Here is a 17,990-nt window from a genome sequence, read left to right on the forward strand (position 1 = left end):
ACAGGTGATTGCTCAGGGAATATTGATTAAGGCAAAGATTCGCTGCTGAGAAGTCACTTTTCAAACTTCCTGTGACTTTAATGTGAAATAAATTGAGCTGACTACCTCGTCAGTGATAAACACCCTGTTACAGATGAAGTATACTTTTAAGAGAACACTCTCCTCATCTCTGTCTTCATCTCTTTGGCTTTCTGTCAGCCTCAATTTGTCTGTCTCTTCCCATTTCTCTTACACACACACACACACACACACACACACACACACACACACACACACACACACACACACACACACACACACACACACACACACACACACACACACACACACACACACAAGTCAGCTTTCACACCAATGTAATGTAGTACTACTTGTCATGAGGGCACATATCTTCCACTATCGCTCTAATTGCTCTGATTAAAGTGACAAACAGGCCCAATTAAGCTAAAGGCGTAGGGGAGGAATACCATAAAGAACATCACCACATCAATGGTCATTACATCTGTTTAACTATTTGTGGAGCTCTATAGGTGCAATTAAACCGTCTGCATGACCTTGAACTGTCTCCTGAGCAATAAGACATCTCTTGCAAATATGTGTGGTTGGTGAGGAAGTATATCATTTTACAGAGCACATTAATCGAAGGAATAATCACTTTTATTACATTTTAAGTCTTATTTTTGTAGATTCAGCATACATTTCTAAAGGTTATGATAACATTCTTTTCAACGGAGTAGTTACTGAGATTTGGGTACAGGGTGACATAAAGTTTGACAAGGTAAGAAATGAGTATTCAGCTGACAGGTCATAAACAAGCTGTTCAGCAACATTATTTGAATGTCTTTAATTAGGGGAGAAACTGAATGTGAGTGCACCGATTATGTTGGTAATAATCTCTTCTTGTACAGGAACACTGAGTGAGTGCATAGTTATGGTAAGTATAGGTCAAATTTGAACCAGGAAGTTAAATGCGGTGATGGATGTTCTCAACTCACAGTTCCGGTAATTTTCTATTCTTTTCTTTCTTTCTCTGCCCACCCTGACTTCTTGTGAGTCACTACAATATTTCAGCAATTATCAACACTACAATGCTGTTGACGACAGATAGCCAAAACTACAAAAATAAGATAGAATCTGTAAAAAAAATATTTTTTTTCCTCAAAAGGATTACTTTGTGATTTTAGGAAACATGTTTTGTTGTTTTTGTTTTTTGTGTCCCAAGAATTAGATGAGAACATGGACACCACTCTCATGTCAGTAGCTTAAAGATGTAGCTAAAGCTTGCATGGTTAGCTTTGCTTAGCACAAAAAGGGAAACAACTGCCTCTGCCCAAAGATTACAAAATCCACTTTCTAGCACCTTTAAACCTCTCTAATGGAGCTTTGCAGTAGTTCACATAGGCATGGAAGCATTTTATAGTCACATGTTCCATACATCCTCCAATAATGTACCTCCACAAGATATCGCTTTCTGAATTGACGATTTATAGAAACATTTGGTGCTCATTCAGTCTCCTGCATCCTTGTTGCTATACTGCAGCCTGCTTTCAGAATTTCAGAGATGTAACTCATAACCTCCCCTGCTTCCTCCTGTATTAACATTTTAGCTGTTCATGAATTGTGAATGTTTCTTTTAATGTGTGTTCATACTCGTCAGACAAGTTGTATCTCAGGCTCTGCCGGGGGGGGGGGTTCTGTCCTCAGTCTGTTTCAAGCTTGCTCAGATTTGTCCCAGATCATTGTGACTGACATCACCAAACTACATTGCATATTGTTGCAATAAATGGTTAAAACCTTATCGTGACTGTCTGATCTCAAAACTTCATATCTTGTTTATACAATTTATACAAAAGTTACTTTGCTCAGTGAAGAAATAGTTTGGCACATACTGTAGCTCCTGTATTTTAACACAAACCTTCAAATTTTAATCAACACCAATTGTTTGGAAGCTAGTATGAGCTTTCACTAGTGCTTTAGTGACATCATTGCATACACGCTCATGGAAGGACAAAGTGACAACAGAAGCACTTTATCTATATCACAAACTTGAAAAGACAGAAAATTGACTGTTTTATAAATCTAGTTGGCTTCCTCTATTTGGCACAGCCTTTGCACAGCAGTCTCTCAGCTAATATGAAGCAGGATATTATCAATCAATTAGAGTCAATAAACAGTTATGGAGAAACGCTGAGAGTTGGATACATCCCCATATCTTTTGACCCACCTCATTAACCATATCATAACTGTGGAAAAAAGCTTTCCAGTGTGTGAACTGTTCTAAAAGTCTCTGGCAACTGTAATTTACAAGACTGCTGTGACTGCTTGTGTATGTGTGTGTGTGTCTTTGCTTGTGTGTTTGAAGCAGAGATGAGAGTTTAGATGGAGGGATAATTTCCACTAGTTTGTCAAAATATTGTCACTTTTCTAAGTGAGACACTGAGCCATTTTTGGGGAGTTTGCGTGTGTGCGACTGACGGCTCATTTATCAGTGGCTGATGGCTATTAACACGTGCTGCCAGCCAGACCCGCAGCAACAAAAAGTGACAGTCGTGTGGAAAGCTTCGAAGTGCTTTTTAAACTAAAGTAATGTATTCCTGGATCAACGTGTTCAACAGAGCTGTGTAATAAACCTGTCTGAGAAAAACAGGGCCGACAGCAACAGAGTGTGTGTGTGTGTGTGTGTGTGTGTGTGTGTGTGTGTGTGTGTGTGTGTGTGTGTGTGTGTGTGTGTGTGTGTGTGTGCGTGCGTGCCTGTGTGGTCTGTCTTGTAATTCAATGTGACTTTGTGACCGACACGATGCAATTTGTGTCTCAGAGACCTCAATAAAGATGGATGTGGTTCGCAGTTACACTCTCCCTCTCTCTGACTCTGACACACACACACCACACACACACACGCACACACACACACACTGAAATAAGTCATCCTAAAGGGAGGTGGATGGATTTGTCTGGTGTTACATCCAATCTAAGAGAAGCTCTCTGAATCAGAGTCACAGTGGACGCAGTGATTCCTCTAAACATCACACACACACACACACACACACAGTGCATTCTCTCGCTCACACACAAATAAACAAACAATGATATGTGCACGCTCATGGTCAGCTTTCCCATCCATTGTGTACCATAGACGGAGGTTGTGACTGGTATTCTTGGTAAAGGCCCATTTTCACCTGGTCTTCCTCCTGATTGGCTGCCCACTGCTGTTCTTCAGTGTGTTTACTGTCTGTGTGTGTGCATATGAATATGTGGACATGAAGTGCTGTGTATATGCTGTTTTATGTGTGTAAATCTTTGAGTTCACAGTCTGAAACAAAAGAAAAAGAGAGAATGCAGTAGTTTAATAAGCTAAGTTTTCATGGGAATCATGTCAGGTTATTTTCAGGTGAACACGGCTTCTACTGTTCTGACCTATAAATGATAGGCATGAAATCAGCAACTAAGAGCATCGTTGGTCACTTTCCGACAGTTACAGCACCATGAAACATTTAACAAGCTCTGTTCTTGTGTTTCGTATCAGTGTGTGATGAATGGTTTCCATACGAAACGGCTTTCTGAGAGGGATGGCGAACCGCCTCTCCATTTATCACACTGGAGTGTCATTACAGTCAGATATTTAAAAAGACAAACAGAGCAAATGGGGGGAAAAGAATTACACTGTTGCATAATGAATACATTCTATCATCTCATTCACAGGCTCTTGGGTTGAAAAGCAAATACATGAGACTGAACTGAATAGAAGACTAATGCATTCAAATTGAATCACTGGCATCAGTGAAAGGGATTTATGCCAATCTTGAGGAGCATGTGATTATATTTAGCAATACTTCAATGAGTTGGAGAATTGAAAAGAAAATGCAATTGATTTTGCCACTGAGGCAAACCAGTTGTTTGATTACAGTATTTTCCATTACCAAACAAAACCAATTCACATTTATATAATGAGAGAAATGTTGACACATAAACCCCAGGACAAGATGAAAGGAGCTGAGTCATTTCAATTAACTAACTCTCTGACTTTCATCTAACTATCCCTTCTTCAGGCCATCCAACCCCACCCTCCTGTAAACTGACTTATCCCCCTCTTTCTATAACAAATGCACACACTCTGCCGGGTCTTATCCCATGTCAGGCTAGAAACCAGACATGAGAATAACATAATTGAGGGATCCTCAGTGTGTGTGTGTGTGTGTGTGTGTGTGTGTGTGTGTGTGTGTGTGGTGTATGTGTGTGTGTGTTGCGTGTTTGTTTTTTGACTGTCCCATCAGTCTCCCTCCCTGTGGCTGATCAGATGCCTGTCAGACGGGGGTCCCAGCAGGTGTCTGCTCCCCTGCCTGGGTCCACTGGAGCATGGAACCAACCATTTCTCAGGTCGGCCCTGGCCCAACCCAGCCCATGCAGCGCAGGCCCAGGACAGCTTGGTTACACCCACAATAAATGAGCTGGAGGTTTGCCAACTAGCGAGAGTGGGAGAGAGGGCAGGGCAGACAGAGGAGGAGGAGGAAGAGGATGACTTGAGGGGGGTGAGTGTACTTAATAATCTGCTAATGGGCCTGCCATCAATTTCTAATTTTGGATGCAAAGTGGTTTGAACTGATGTCACTCATGTTTCTTCAAATAGGGCGAAAATGGATTTCAACAGAGGTCACAGTGACTGCAAAAAATGTATTCCACAGTAGCTCATGATAACTGCATTTCAGTTAAATGAAGTCACAGATGTGGCTAGGGTTAGGTTTAGTATGTCAAAGGAATATTGTGAGCTGAAACATTCAGGTTTTCTCTCAGGTTTAAAGGACACTATTATTTTAAAAACAGTTGATGGAGCATAGGAACATTAAAGGCTAAGTATCATCCATATTTCAGGATCTGTATTTATATTTTGGGGCTCTACTGGAATATGTTAACATGATTTTTGGTTCAAAAATCTCCCTATTTATCTTCTACTGACCCTTTTTACAGTTCAGCCTTTGTCTGAAACAGGCCATTTTAGCTCCTGTCTCTTTAAGCCCCCCTTCTTACATAAACAAGCATTAGCAGTCAGATTTCACTTCTTTTGCTTGTTCTTAACTACAACTGGAAATTTCTCAAATACATCTGTACATGTTCTATCCTGAGTCAGATCCGAAATATGCAAGTGGACAACATGACCAACCCATTGAACAACCTTAAAGACTACGTAACGGATGGCCTTTTGTGGACATGCACAAACAATCTGATGCCATCTCGAGGAGGAAGTAGAGGTAACTGCAAAAGAAGCATTCAAAGCAGACTGAAGCCCTGGCTTTTTCATATACATTCAACTCAAGTTTTTGAATTGTGACCCTGCCACAACCCCAGACTAAAAGAGATAAATCAACCTTGCGCACTGCCCACAACTATCTACAAAATATAGTTAAATCTTAAATTCCAAAATACTGCACTGTAATTTCTACAGTCAAGCATGGCGTTCCTCAAGAATAATATAGACAACTCGCAATCAAATACAACTATAAAGGACATTTCCAAACACCAATTCCTGTAGCAAGAGTTATGGAGAGATGCATATATGCATGAAACTCTCTGTGGCACCACAGCATTTGTGCTCAACCTGCCTGCCCATATGGCAGCAGCATATTCAGCTTTATTGGCCAAGTATGTTTATGCATAGATGGAATTGGACTCTGGTTTCTAGTGGCTTTCAAAGTACTTACACACAACAATCTTTAGGAAGATAGACATACAGCTAAAACAAGGACAACAAACCAAACAAAGATAAATACACAAACATATCACAAAGTGGACATCAACATATGATGTCTATTTACAAGTCAAACTGCTTCTGTAAAAAGGATATACAAATATACAAATAGTGTCAGGGTGTGAAGAGTGCAACGACTCCTGAAATAAATGCTGAATAAAGGGCTACAATAAATATTGTATGGGTAAAAAAGTGATAAATTCCTTTACATAGTATATGTAAGCATGGTAAGTATGGTTATGTACAGCCATAGAGTGAGAGTGCATAGATTAACTCAGCAGCAGTCTATGGGAAGCTTTGCTACACTGTGAGCTGTGTGCCCGTGTGGGCTGTTTAAGTCAGTGTGTTCATCAGAATGAAATCAGGCGTCTGTTGGCAAACCTCAGCCCAGATGTTCATATTCACTATGCAGAGAAGTGATGCTGATTCACTTCGATTTCCAGTGCCTTGTTTAGCTACTATTTCAAACTTGCTGCAAATCCAGGATATTTGCAGCACCCGTGAGAAAGACTAACTGGATTTGCCTGAAATAAAATCCACCAGATATACAGAAATTTCATGTTAAGTAGTGTTTCACCTGTGTGATCAGTGGGTACTTACCATGGATTTGGGCCAGCCAAGGTATAGAGTTTCCATCCCCTCTGGATGTTGCTGAGCACTCCCACACAAACAACAGATCAAAAAGAAATAAAAAACATAAAACATATCTGTACAAGTAAGGGCTCACCAGCAAGAGATAGCATGTGTACACCCACATATAACATGACTTCCAATATATGGATATTTTGTCAATTATTTTAACTCCTACAGCAATTTTCATGTAGATCTACAATACCAACTCTTTGCCCATGATTCCTTTTACATATTCTTCGAGTAAGGATTCAGTCAACATTGTCCTTGTGCCCCTGGATCAAGGAGACATACAAACCCAGTGTCCATTGTACAGTTGTCCAAATGAAACCAGGGCACCGTAGGAATCTACACAATCTAGTCAACAAACATGTCTTTGCCAAAAATGCAAGCAGAGTTCTGTACATACATATTCATACATATCACCTTCAATATGAAGGTTTATTATGAAAGATATAATCATATTTAACAAGAGATAAACATATTTATATTCTCTGAATCTGGGTGGGGCTGGTTGAGAAGTCCTTTGGCAAGGCCTTCCACCCAGGACTCCACAGGTAGTGTTAAGTTAAAATACAAGTGGGCGGCATCTTGCTATAGTGATAAAACAAACAAACAAACAGATGGTAGAAGACAAAAATATAACTAAGCTCTGAATTTTCACCAGTCCATTTACGATACATTTTTCAAATTCTTTAAATAAGCAAAAGATGATGTGAAAGTTGAAGATGGTGCTCCACTGTACATCCCTGTATTCTTCTCCCTCTAATTATTCCTACTAGTAATTGCTTTTTCTTCTGGAACTTATTTCTGGCCAGGTCAAGGCATTTTAATTGCACACGTTGATGACGGTATGAGTAAAATCACAGGTCACATGTTGTTTCTACATGTCTCACATTTCTGTTTACAATTTTAACATCTTCTAGTCCAGATAATATAGAAGTACAATATCACTCATTTTACCATACAGTCTGGAATTGTAAGATATTCCCTGTGTTGATGTCTGATTGTTGGAGTTATTTTGGTTTACAGTGACACAAATGGCAGTTCATAACCACAGCAAGTAATGTCTGTCTCCCCTTTGTGGATAAATAGAGAAACAGTATCAAGTCTAGACCCTGAACTCCTTATGTGGATTGCATGAAGTGTGGTAGCTGTTAACCATGTGGTAGAGTAGACCCTGGTCTCCTGTTGTCACGGTAGTGGATTAGATTAAGACAATAGTCTCGACTCTGGCGCGTTCCGATGGATCGGGGGTCATTCGAGGGCTGCTATTGTTGTTGGTCCTGCGAATGCTGCCCGTTCCGTGGTACAGCGCCCCCTGTAGTCATGCCATAGCCGTGGGTGACTGGCTCATCTGCACCCTCATGGACTGGATATTACTAAGGATCTTCTTCTGGTGGCCTGCAAGGGTCACTCCTATTCTCAGCAAGTCCCTAGAGACAGAAAGAGGCAGAGGGAAAGACAATTGAAAAGTAAGAACATATTTTGAAGCAATAGATGAAAGGATTTCCATCCTATTGAAGATGCAATGGATCATTTAAATATGAAGCAATAATACTGGCAAAAAAAATCATTTTGTGGTGTAACATCAATACATAGAAAGCACGATTTCAGAATGGGAAGCTAGGGGCAGTGAGCAGAAAACACAAATTTGCAAAATGTATACCACTTAATCACTCGAGAGAAGACTTAGTAATGCATGTTGCTTTGCATTGTAAAGAGACTGCATGAATACCACCAAGCCCCAAGCATACATTTTCAATAAAAAAATATTTTACATTTTCACATACATTTGTAGACCAAGCAACATTGTTATTCAAACAAAACAAATGAAGTGCAATATTTGAGTGTGTTGGTGCTACAAGTACTACAAGAGAGGCTGTCATGACCCAAGCTTTGAAATACATAAACAGCAGCAAATAAATATGCATCCTAATGTGTGGTTAAAAGATTTACTTCCATATCCATTTCTAAAAATTGTTCTTGAAAATCATTAATTATGAAACAGAAATCACAAAACTTGAAAAGCACAGAAGGGAATATTCTCACCAAAATGTATTTTTAAAGTTACATTTTTTACATTAACCATACCTTACTTTGACACAGTCATTCAGAGACTTGACTCACTAGGTGCATTCATGCTAAAACTACATGCACTTGATGTTGAGTCATTTTATACAAGCATCAAGTGCCATATGGGTTTGGAACTCTTATTTGCACACAAGCAGGTGAACTCACTCTGAGGTCATTTGAGCCACCAGCTGCAGAGAGGTAAAGCCTGAGTTGAGGAAGTTGTCTCTGTACTGGTTCATCTTGATGGCAGCGAGCCAGTCCTCTACTGAGCTGAAGGTGTTGAAGTCAGGAATGGATCTGTCCAACAGTGGCTGAGAAGGCCTGGAGTAGAGAGCGAGAGAGAGAGAGTGTTAGAGAGAGAGAGTTAGAGCGAGAGAGGCAGCGAGAGAGAGGGAGGGGGTAAGAGGAGAGAGCAGAGCAGGGCTTTGATGCAATATTAAACATGGGGGGTTTAAAGACAAGGAGAGAAACCGAGGTTATAGTCTGTGTCTCTGTGTGTTGTAGAAATATTAGAGTTGGATATATGTATGTATAATCTGTGTATCTATCTATCTATCTATCTATCTATCTATCTATCTATCTATCTATCTATCTATCTATCTATCTATCTATCTATCTATCTATCTATCTATCTATCTATCTATCCATCTATCTATCCATCTATATATCCATCTATCTATCTATCTATCTATCTATCTATCTATCTATCTATCTATCTATCTATCTATCTATCTATCTATCTATCTATCTATCTATCTATCTATCTATCTATCTATCTATCTATCTATCTATCTATCCCTGGTATCGTGCAAGAAAACTTGATCTCTATGGTTATGGTGATGCTACTCATTGTCAGGTATTAGAAAACTGGTCACAATTAAATGCTTAAAACATACAGCAGGGACCTTGAAGAAAAACTTGATCCATCGCTCAACCAAACTCACACTGGGCCAAAAGTTCACCTTTCAACATGGCAGCAGCACAAAGCACCCAGCCAAAACAAGTGGCTTCAGAACAAATCTCTGAATGACCCTGAATAGCTGAGCCAAAGCACCGGAAATTGGACTGGAAAATCTGTGAAGAAACCTGAAGCTGGAAATTGACATTGAGTCCACATCCAATCTGGACAAGCTTGAGAGAAAGAATGGATAAATTGGCCAAAACAAGGTGTTCAAACGTGCTCCCAATAAGAATAACAAATCAAGGCCAATGATGCCTCTACAAAATAGCAACTAAGCTTTCTGAATAAATATGTAAATAAGATGTTTCTGTGTGTTTTAGTTTAAATTTTTCTAAAAACATGTTTTTGCTCTGTCATCATCAGTTACACATTTAAAAAACTGTGGAAAAAATGAACTTTCTAAAGCCAATATGGGAGGTGAATTGCGGATGACTTAAAAGCAGATGGAAAAAATTCCCGGGGAGGAAAAGTTGGGATTTGATGCAATCAACAGTAATGAATTCATGTTTATTTTATGAGAGGATATTAAAGGGTTAGCTTTTTGCAGACAGCATGTGTAAACACTGTATATATAAACAGATGAAAAGCATATTTGTGTGTTCTAAATGTCCACATCAGTGAAAGCTTGTGTGCTATGTGCTTTCGAAAAAAACGTTTTTTTCTTTTTTTACTCACACTGCAGGGATGTTGGCTACAGCTTTGAGGCTGGTGGGGTTACGGATCATCTTGTCCAGGGTGCTGACGATGTCGGTGAAGCGGGGTCGTACATTGCGGTCCTTCTGCCAACAGTCCAGCATCAACTGGTGCAGGGCACTGGGGCAGTCCATGGGTGGTGGCAGGCGGTAATCCTGTTCAATAGCGTTAATAACCTGGAGGGAAAAAGGTGGGAGGATTCAGTAAAGGGGTTATCTATTCCGAAATTAAAATAACTGATAATTCTATTTACTGCACAACACTCATACAGTAATTACGAGTAATTGCTGTCAGTTTTAGTGTTTGTTGTTGTGTGTGTTAGAGATACTAATTTAGCTAAGGTTACTGATGACATTAAGCATATCTTCTCTGTAATACTGACATGCTCACCACTGCCACAACAAAGTCTCAACCAGCTCCCCATACAAACACAGTCCCTCTGTTCACTCAAGAGACATTTATTCAGGCTGATGCTCTCTTCCTCTTGACTCTAGCCAATCACATGTCACTCTTGGAGGACAGAGCGAGGAAAAAGAGGGAAAGGAGAGCAGATCCAGTGTCATTGTGGAAAGAGGTCGCTTGGGAATGGGCAGATTGCATATAATTAACACTGTGAAGTATAGCCACTAGACATATGTCTCTTAGTGGCTGTACAGGCTATCCACACCTTGTTAAAGAGAAGCTATGACTGAAAGTTTCAGGGGTGTCAGAGTCATACTAGAGTCAAGTGTTTTGCGGGAGCTGAGCAAAGTTTGATTGGAACCTGAGGCAGATTTGAAGACTTTAGCTAAAAGCGGACTAGCTACAGTATAATTCAATTTATTTGTTAGCTACTGTGTACACTGTGGGGTTTGTAATAGCTATACAAACAATGAACTCAAAATAGATACATTTTATCATTGTAAATCATGCTTATCCTGCAGCTATGATAAGTCACTTCTTTGATGCAAAGACTAAAGATGATTTACATTGCTGCATTACACATTGACCGACCTAGTGCTCACCCATATCCATACTTCCATACTGTCTTTTGATGTAAACTTTAAAAAGAAAAAAAAGCAGTTGCGAGATAAGGGTCTGGTGTGAAATCAAGTATAAAAGATGCAATCATTAAAACTTAGAGGCTGCTCTGCATGTTGCCAACTCCACCCCCGAGTTGAGTGCAGCTCAGCAGAATCTTGACAAATGGTACATATGGCGAAGTGCGTGCGTGTGTGTGTGCGTGTGTGTGTGTGTGTGTGTGTGTGTGTGTGTGTGTGTGTGTGTGCGTGCGTGCGTGCGTGCGTGCGTGCGTGCGTGCGTGCGTGCGTGCTTGCTTGCGTGCGCACACACACACACACACACGTTTTCATGTGTGTGAGGACTGAGCAGCCGGACATGCTGAGCGGTGCCAGTCCTCTTCTCTGCATTAGTCCCACCAGGCAGTGTTTGCTGCTGGCCCACTGAGGCAACATCTGCTGGGTTGGATGGTCCTTGTGGAGCAGGGTCCATAGAGACCTGATGGTTGGCTAGTTGTCTCACTAAGGGAGCTTAGGGAGAGAGACCTCATAGTATGGGACTATATCCAATGGTTGTGTGTTTGTGTTTGTGGGAGTGTGTCTGGACATTATCCAAACGGACATGGGGGACAAAGCAGAGCTCTCAGAAATCATTCATTGCTCTCAAAATCCGGCCAGGAAGGAAAAGGGATAGTGTGAGACTGTGCCCATAATACGTCTGCTTTCAAAGTCAGAGTCAAGGACATCTTCAATGATGATACTAGATGGGAGATGATAAAAATGTGTGATTTATTACCAATTCCTCTCTTATGAGTTATCCTTGATTGTGTATCTATGGGGTGAAAAGACAGTATAACCAACATCTGTACAGAAATGGCCATCGTATTAATGAGGCAGTTTATTCCAATTTCAAATGTGTTGTTTTATAGCATGGAAGTTCAGGGACTTGAGAAAAGAGATAACTTAAATGTTCCCTTTTATTATCTTTCTGAAAGATCCCATGAAACAGGCATTTGAACTGCTTGTAGAGCACAGTGTTTCTTCTTTGGTAACCTCCTGTTGTATTAATAGTTGTAAATTAAAAAGCCCATCCAGTAATCACCACAAATGTTTTTAACAATTCAGCATTTAAGAAAGTTATGATACCATTTAACAGGTCCTTGGTGTTTACAAATAAACACTTACATCCTGGTTGGACATGTCCCAGTATGGCCTCTCTCCAAATGACATCACTTCCCACATGACGATTCCATAGCTCCACACGTCACTGGCCGAGGTAAACTTTCTGTAAGCGATGGCCTCTGGCGCTGTCCACCTCACTGGGATCTTACCACCCTGAGAAAATTAGAAATGAATAAAAGAGGCAAAAGGGGAAAGTGAGAAATGTCTAACTTCCAAAACTGTTTATTGCCAACATTCTTTTCAGGTGTAGCACATTATAGTTGGCCATTACCCTCAACATCCCCTCAGCCCCTTGCCTACTTTTTCCACCTTCATTCCTCTACCTCTTTGTCCCTTCATCTAATAGGTGCATCAATCCTCCGGCAACCAAAACATACACAATATTCTGCAACCGTCTCCTGACAGTGTTTACCCTTCACACATCGACCAACACTACATTTACAGTTACCTCTCCCACAGCCATGTTTGAATAAAGCAAGACAGACCTGGGCATCTGCTCGTACATTGAGCATGTCTGCCTGTAATTGGGCTACTTGGGCCTCAGGTATGCCATGCGCCCTGTTGATTGAAATTGACAGCTGCTTGTTTAAAATTCCACATGCACACACACTTACACACGTATAAAGAGACAGTTAGGAACATATGCAAAGGCACAGACATAGATTATGCAAGTGCGCCAACACACACAAACAAACATAAACACCCCCACAGCAACACTCCTCATATCTGAGCTGAGCTCAACACTAGTTTAATAATGCCAATTAGCTGAACCTGAGCATTTGCAGATAAGCCTCTGTTGGAAACAAACCCAAATACAGAGAAAAACCTACACAGACCACCCGCTTCCCTGCTTGCTTTCTAAGAACAAGCAAGGAGTCAGAGAGAGAGGAGGAGAGAGGTAGAAAAAGAGAGACGGACTAGAGTGACATAGAAAGATACAGAAAAATGATTGTTCTGGGGAATTTTCATACAGAGGGTCATATTGTTAGAAATGCTGGACAGAAACAATCCTAAACGGGTTCCGTTGTGTTCTCCTTGAATGTGTGCATCTAAACACACTTATGTAGGGTTTCCAGGTCAGTGCTGTGTGGCAGCGCAGAGGTGAAGAGGCAGGGCTCATTAATCTCTTTAGGGTTGGGCGTTTGAGAGGTTGCTGACCCCAAAGAGAGATTTAACATCAGACCCCGAATGGAGACTGCTGTCAGGACACTGCAACACGCAGAGGCAACACTCGCTGAGCACACAGGCAAGCGCAGGAAATAAGCGCATTGAAATAATTACTGGTGTGTATGTGTGTGTGTGTGAGTGTGTGGCAGAGAGAAAATGTGAGAACAAGAAAGAAATATAGAGAGGAAGAGATCAATAGTCGCATAAAGGCTGTCTAAGCCTCAGCGACTTCAATGCTTCTCTCATATCTCAGACTAGTTCATATCTGAACCGTTTCATCTAAACTAAGGGTCCAGGACACTTTCTCTTGCCCTTTCTTTTGTCTGTAGGCTTTGGAGCTACACAGATAAAAGCCAAAACTTGCCCATACAAAAACATAAAAAGGACAAACTGCAACTTCATCTGTCACTTTGTGAGGGGCAATGCTTCAAGTCAATTATTTTCTTTGGATGAACATTCATAAGCTGACAAATGAAGAAATAAACGCAGAACAACATGAAAAAAAAACTGCTCCAAGCAAAATGCTATCCATTACATCCTCTCTTTATCATTATTTGCTTACTCCCTTCCTCGCTTTGTACATCTGGTCTCACGCCCCAGGACCCTGTTGGGTTATGAGCTGAGTGTCGCTGGAATGGCCCGAGCAAAGACACAGGCTTCACAAGAAGCTCCCTGCGTGCCTCCAATGAGACAGACTTTAGTAATAACATTTCCAAGGCGGGTGAGTCAGAGGCAGCTATGCAAACCCTTAGTAATTACTGCTGTGGGCCAGTGATAGCTCTGCCAAAATCCTGCTTTAATAACATGAAGTGCTGAACAGCCCATGCATACAAGGAAGGAGACAAAAACATAATAAAAAGCATTGGAGCTTTTTTTTCAGTAGAAAGAACGCTAATACCACAAGGAATGAGTTGGGGGGAGGGGAAAAGTGATGATGGGAATTAAAACAGACCTAGTGTCAACACAAAAGCACGAGGGCTTTGTGAAGCCCAGAAGCATGGGAAGAGCTCTTTGGTTATGGTATATTATGCTGGCTACTGAAAAATGAACAAGCTGTTTTCTGTTTGCTTTGAAGTGAAATATCGCCCCTAAAACAGAATTCACACACTCCTATTATCTCGGATAGTTAACTCAGAATTTGTGTAGATGAGCTAGACTGTAGCTGCAGCTGCAAACCTGCAGAGCATAGAGAGGAATCATCTGTAAGGATGTCAAGTGATACTTTAAACTTCCCTGCCTGATTTTCCAGAGATACTAGATGGGTCTATTTTCTGGTTGATAAGTGCTGGCACTATGGATAAAAAGCAAGTGCTCATTAGGGTGTGAAAACCTGAAATAAATGCACCACAAAGATACCTTACTATATAGGTACTGTCAAAAAATGTCCCATGTTTTTTCCTCCTTAAATTAGGGATTTTTGTGTCAGTTCCCATGTTGTGTATATGATGGCACATTCAGTCATGTTCGCAAGCAAAGTTTCCATCGAGGACATCTTGAACAGACGCAAACTCGTGTGACTGTTCAACTCATTCTTCCTTATGTCACCAGAATGAGATTACAGTATGTGACCGGTTCCACCTGGTTGTGACCGTCTGTGACAGGCTGTGACCAGTAGTGACAGCTAGCAATACGTCTAAAGTGCGACTGCAGTGGATATGTGCTGGGAATGTCAGGTTAAGAGGTATCATGGTAGGACAAGTGTGTTCCTGTGACAGTCAGGTCTGAAAGATGATAGATAAACATGTGGTGACCAGACAGTGTGTGTACTTGTGTGTCAGTGTCAGTTATGATCCCATGGCCCATTAATGTGTGTGTGTGTGTGTGTGTGTGTGTGTGTGCGTGTATGTGTGCCTAGACACAGATACACATAATAAGGATATGAAACACCTGTCATGTCTTTTGCAGTGGCTCGAGCTATGCATCCACCAATATGCCAGATACCTTCATGTAGACTGTCACTGACATGGTGCTGCAGACTGAGGGAAATCAGGAGCAAATAGACCTGTCAAAGTACAACGAACAGTCATCTCTAACATGCAGCAATGTCCCAGATAAACTTGCTGTAACTGAAATAGAAGAGTCCAGTGTTTGGGCCTGTTTTCATGCAGCTTTTTCACTTCACAGAAGCTATTTAAAGATTCCAAAATGCACTTTATCCTTTATCCTTCATCTGGAAAACAAACATGTAGATCTCACTCTGCTCTCTTTTTTGCTCCCTTGCTCTCTTCTCTTCTTTCCTTTACTCCTCCAACTTCAGTAATCCATTTCCAAACAATGCACACTCAAATGGACTTGAGCACATTTACTTAGGCTGGGGAGTGTGCTCCATCAACATCCTTTTAATGAAATCCTGAGAGCAACAATCTGCCCTGGATGTGTGCCCAAATAGAATGGGAAAGAGGGTAAGGGAGATAGAGAAAGATGGTAGGAGAAGTTGAGAGAGGAAGAGTGACATAAAAAGATGGGGAGACAAATAGAACGAGAAAAAAAGAAGAGGGGGTTGGTGACAGAGATGTTGTTTTCTCAGACACATATGGGAGTTTCTGGTGGAAAGAAAGACAGGTCCTTGACCATATAATGAAGTCACATAAAACTTAAGGGAAACATTTAGCGGGAAAAATCAACTGTTAGAAATGAGAAGTCTGCTTTCGTGTACAGTACACTCAAGGGAAAAAAATTCCAAGAATCTCAAGTAGTGAATCTGATACCATCATCAATAACTGCAATATGTGCTATGTGAGAATGGGAAGCTTGTCAGATATACAGTAAGTATGAGGGGCGGCTGGTTTAGCAAATGGTTGATTGTTTGTCACAGAGAGTTAAAGCTTCAAATATAGAATACTGCTCCTCCTGGAGTTCATTGTTGATGTATGATTAACAGGTCAATAATGCTGTAATTAGATGAAAATGGCAATTTGTGGACTTGGCAAACATGATTTAGTGCTGGACACGGCAGTTCCGTTTATATCAATACCAGCTGAGAATTGTGAATTTACAGTGACAGTATTTTGTTGCCATTAAATTAATTAGACAGCTAGCCGTAACACATATGCTATAACTATATCATTCCAGAAAACATACAGGCCTAGTTAGTCCATTCATTGACTTATTGTGTTGAATTAATTTGGTGCAACTCATCCAGAGTATTTAAGATGTTAAAGCTTGCCTGGCTTAAACATACAGTTTAAGGCTTTGATAAGTTTTTTGTAGCCTTCACAGTTAAATGCTTACAATGTCTTACTGTGGAGAAGACACCATGGAAACCTAATAATGCAGGTTTCTTTTGTGTGACATCTCAATGATGTTTGCAATATTTATGTGGCCCTTTTGATTTCATCATTTGATTTTTTTCTTCACAGAAACAGCCCACCATCCAGGCTTTTGATCTTTTCTCAGAAAAAACTATGATATTTTACTTGTTACTTGAAACCTTTGACTCTGTCTGATACTTTGCTCAGTATACAAATATGCAGTATACAAAACAATTTTACCTTATGTTTCCTGTAAGCATTTTCTCTGTCTTCAATGATTTATTCCCTACCTCTTTCCTCAGCTTTATTGGGGAAACCTTAACATCTCTAGCAACTTGTCGCACCATCAAATTAGACCTAGCAAGGATCCTATCTTACTTGCATTATTCCATGCTAATATTAGAACGTGACCTTGGCCCCATGATTCCTTCACAGGATGTGGAAAATAGGCAATTACATCTACATGAAGTCTTATTGAACTAGAGCACAACCTAACCTGATTTTTCTCTTAATTTGTGTGTCAAATATTGCTCTTCATGTTGTTAAAGCTTTATGAGTGTTTGTTGTGTAGATGTAGGTTCCCAAAGATAGAGTATCTCTTTCACGGACTTAGTGGTAAAAAACATGCTACATTGTGATTCCTGCTCAAATGCAAATGCAGTCCAACAGCCACAGATGGTGAATCAATGCCCACCTTATACTGACTCTGGCAAACATGACAGAGTGTATAAATCAAGGTGGAGTGCTTTGGATAGTTGTTTCCTCTTTGATGCAGGGACCAGGTATAGATCAAGTTCCTTTCTTTCTTTTTTCAGAGCCTGTACAGTACCATCTCCATATTCATATTCATTTCCCTCCCTGTGTATTTCACTCTACTTTATTTATCCCAAGACTGAGCAAATTAAACTCTACAATCTGAATACAATTAGCCTGGAAACATGATGATGAGTTCTAAATAAAAAACCCAGACATAAAAAAATAAACAAATAAACTAGGGTAGGGGATAGGATGTTTAGGATTTAATTCCCACAGCAGTGCATCGAGCAGGGCAGGACACTCAGGTGGGAAGGCGGTTGTGGATCGTGCTTGGTCATTGCACTGGTGACTCAAATTTATGGGGAGTGGGGAAGTGGGGGGATATGTGCAGGAGACACACTCTCCATGTGTGTTATGCTCTCCCAGTTAGACTGACAGATAAAAATAGGTAACTACAATCTCTGTGTGCATGTGATGGCATACTCCCTTGGCTGAAAAGAGCAAGAAATGGGGACACAAGAAAAATACATTAAAAA

General features: G+C 40.6%; 1 protein-coding gene across 1 annotated transcript in view; it reads right to left on the reverse strand.

Annotated features, from left to right (window-relative positions):
• Positions 1-3,125: 3,125 nt before the first annotated feature.
• Positions 3,126-17,990, reverse strand: part of LOC133990176 (ephrin type-B receptor 1-B) — a 166,763-nt gene continuing 151,898 nt past the window's right edge. The window contains exons 13-17 of the mRNA XM_062428350.1: positions 12,284-12,433; positions 10,083-10,276; positions 8,612-8,767; positions 6,341-7,806; positions 3,126-3,310 (exon numbers count right to left, since the gene is read on the reverse strand). Of these exons, the coding sequence (XP_062284334.1) occupies positions 7,698-7,806; positions 8,612-8,767; positions 10,083-10,276; positions 12,284-12,433 (609 nt within the window). The 3' untranslated portion in view covers positions 3,126-3,310; positions 6,341-7,697. The remainder of the gene's footprint in view (positions 3,311-6,340; positions 7,807-8,611; positions 8,768-10,082; positions 10,277-12,283; positions 12,434-17,990) is intronic.

Source organism: Scomber scombrus, chromosome 11 (genome assembly GCF_963691925.1).
Source record: "Scomber scombrus chromosome 11, fScoSco1.1, whole genome shotgun sequence".
NCBI lineage: Eukaryota > Metazoa > Chordata > Actinopteri > Scombriformes > Scombridae > Scomber > Scomber scombrus.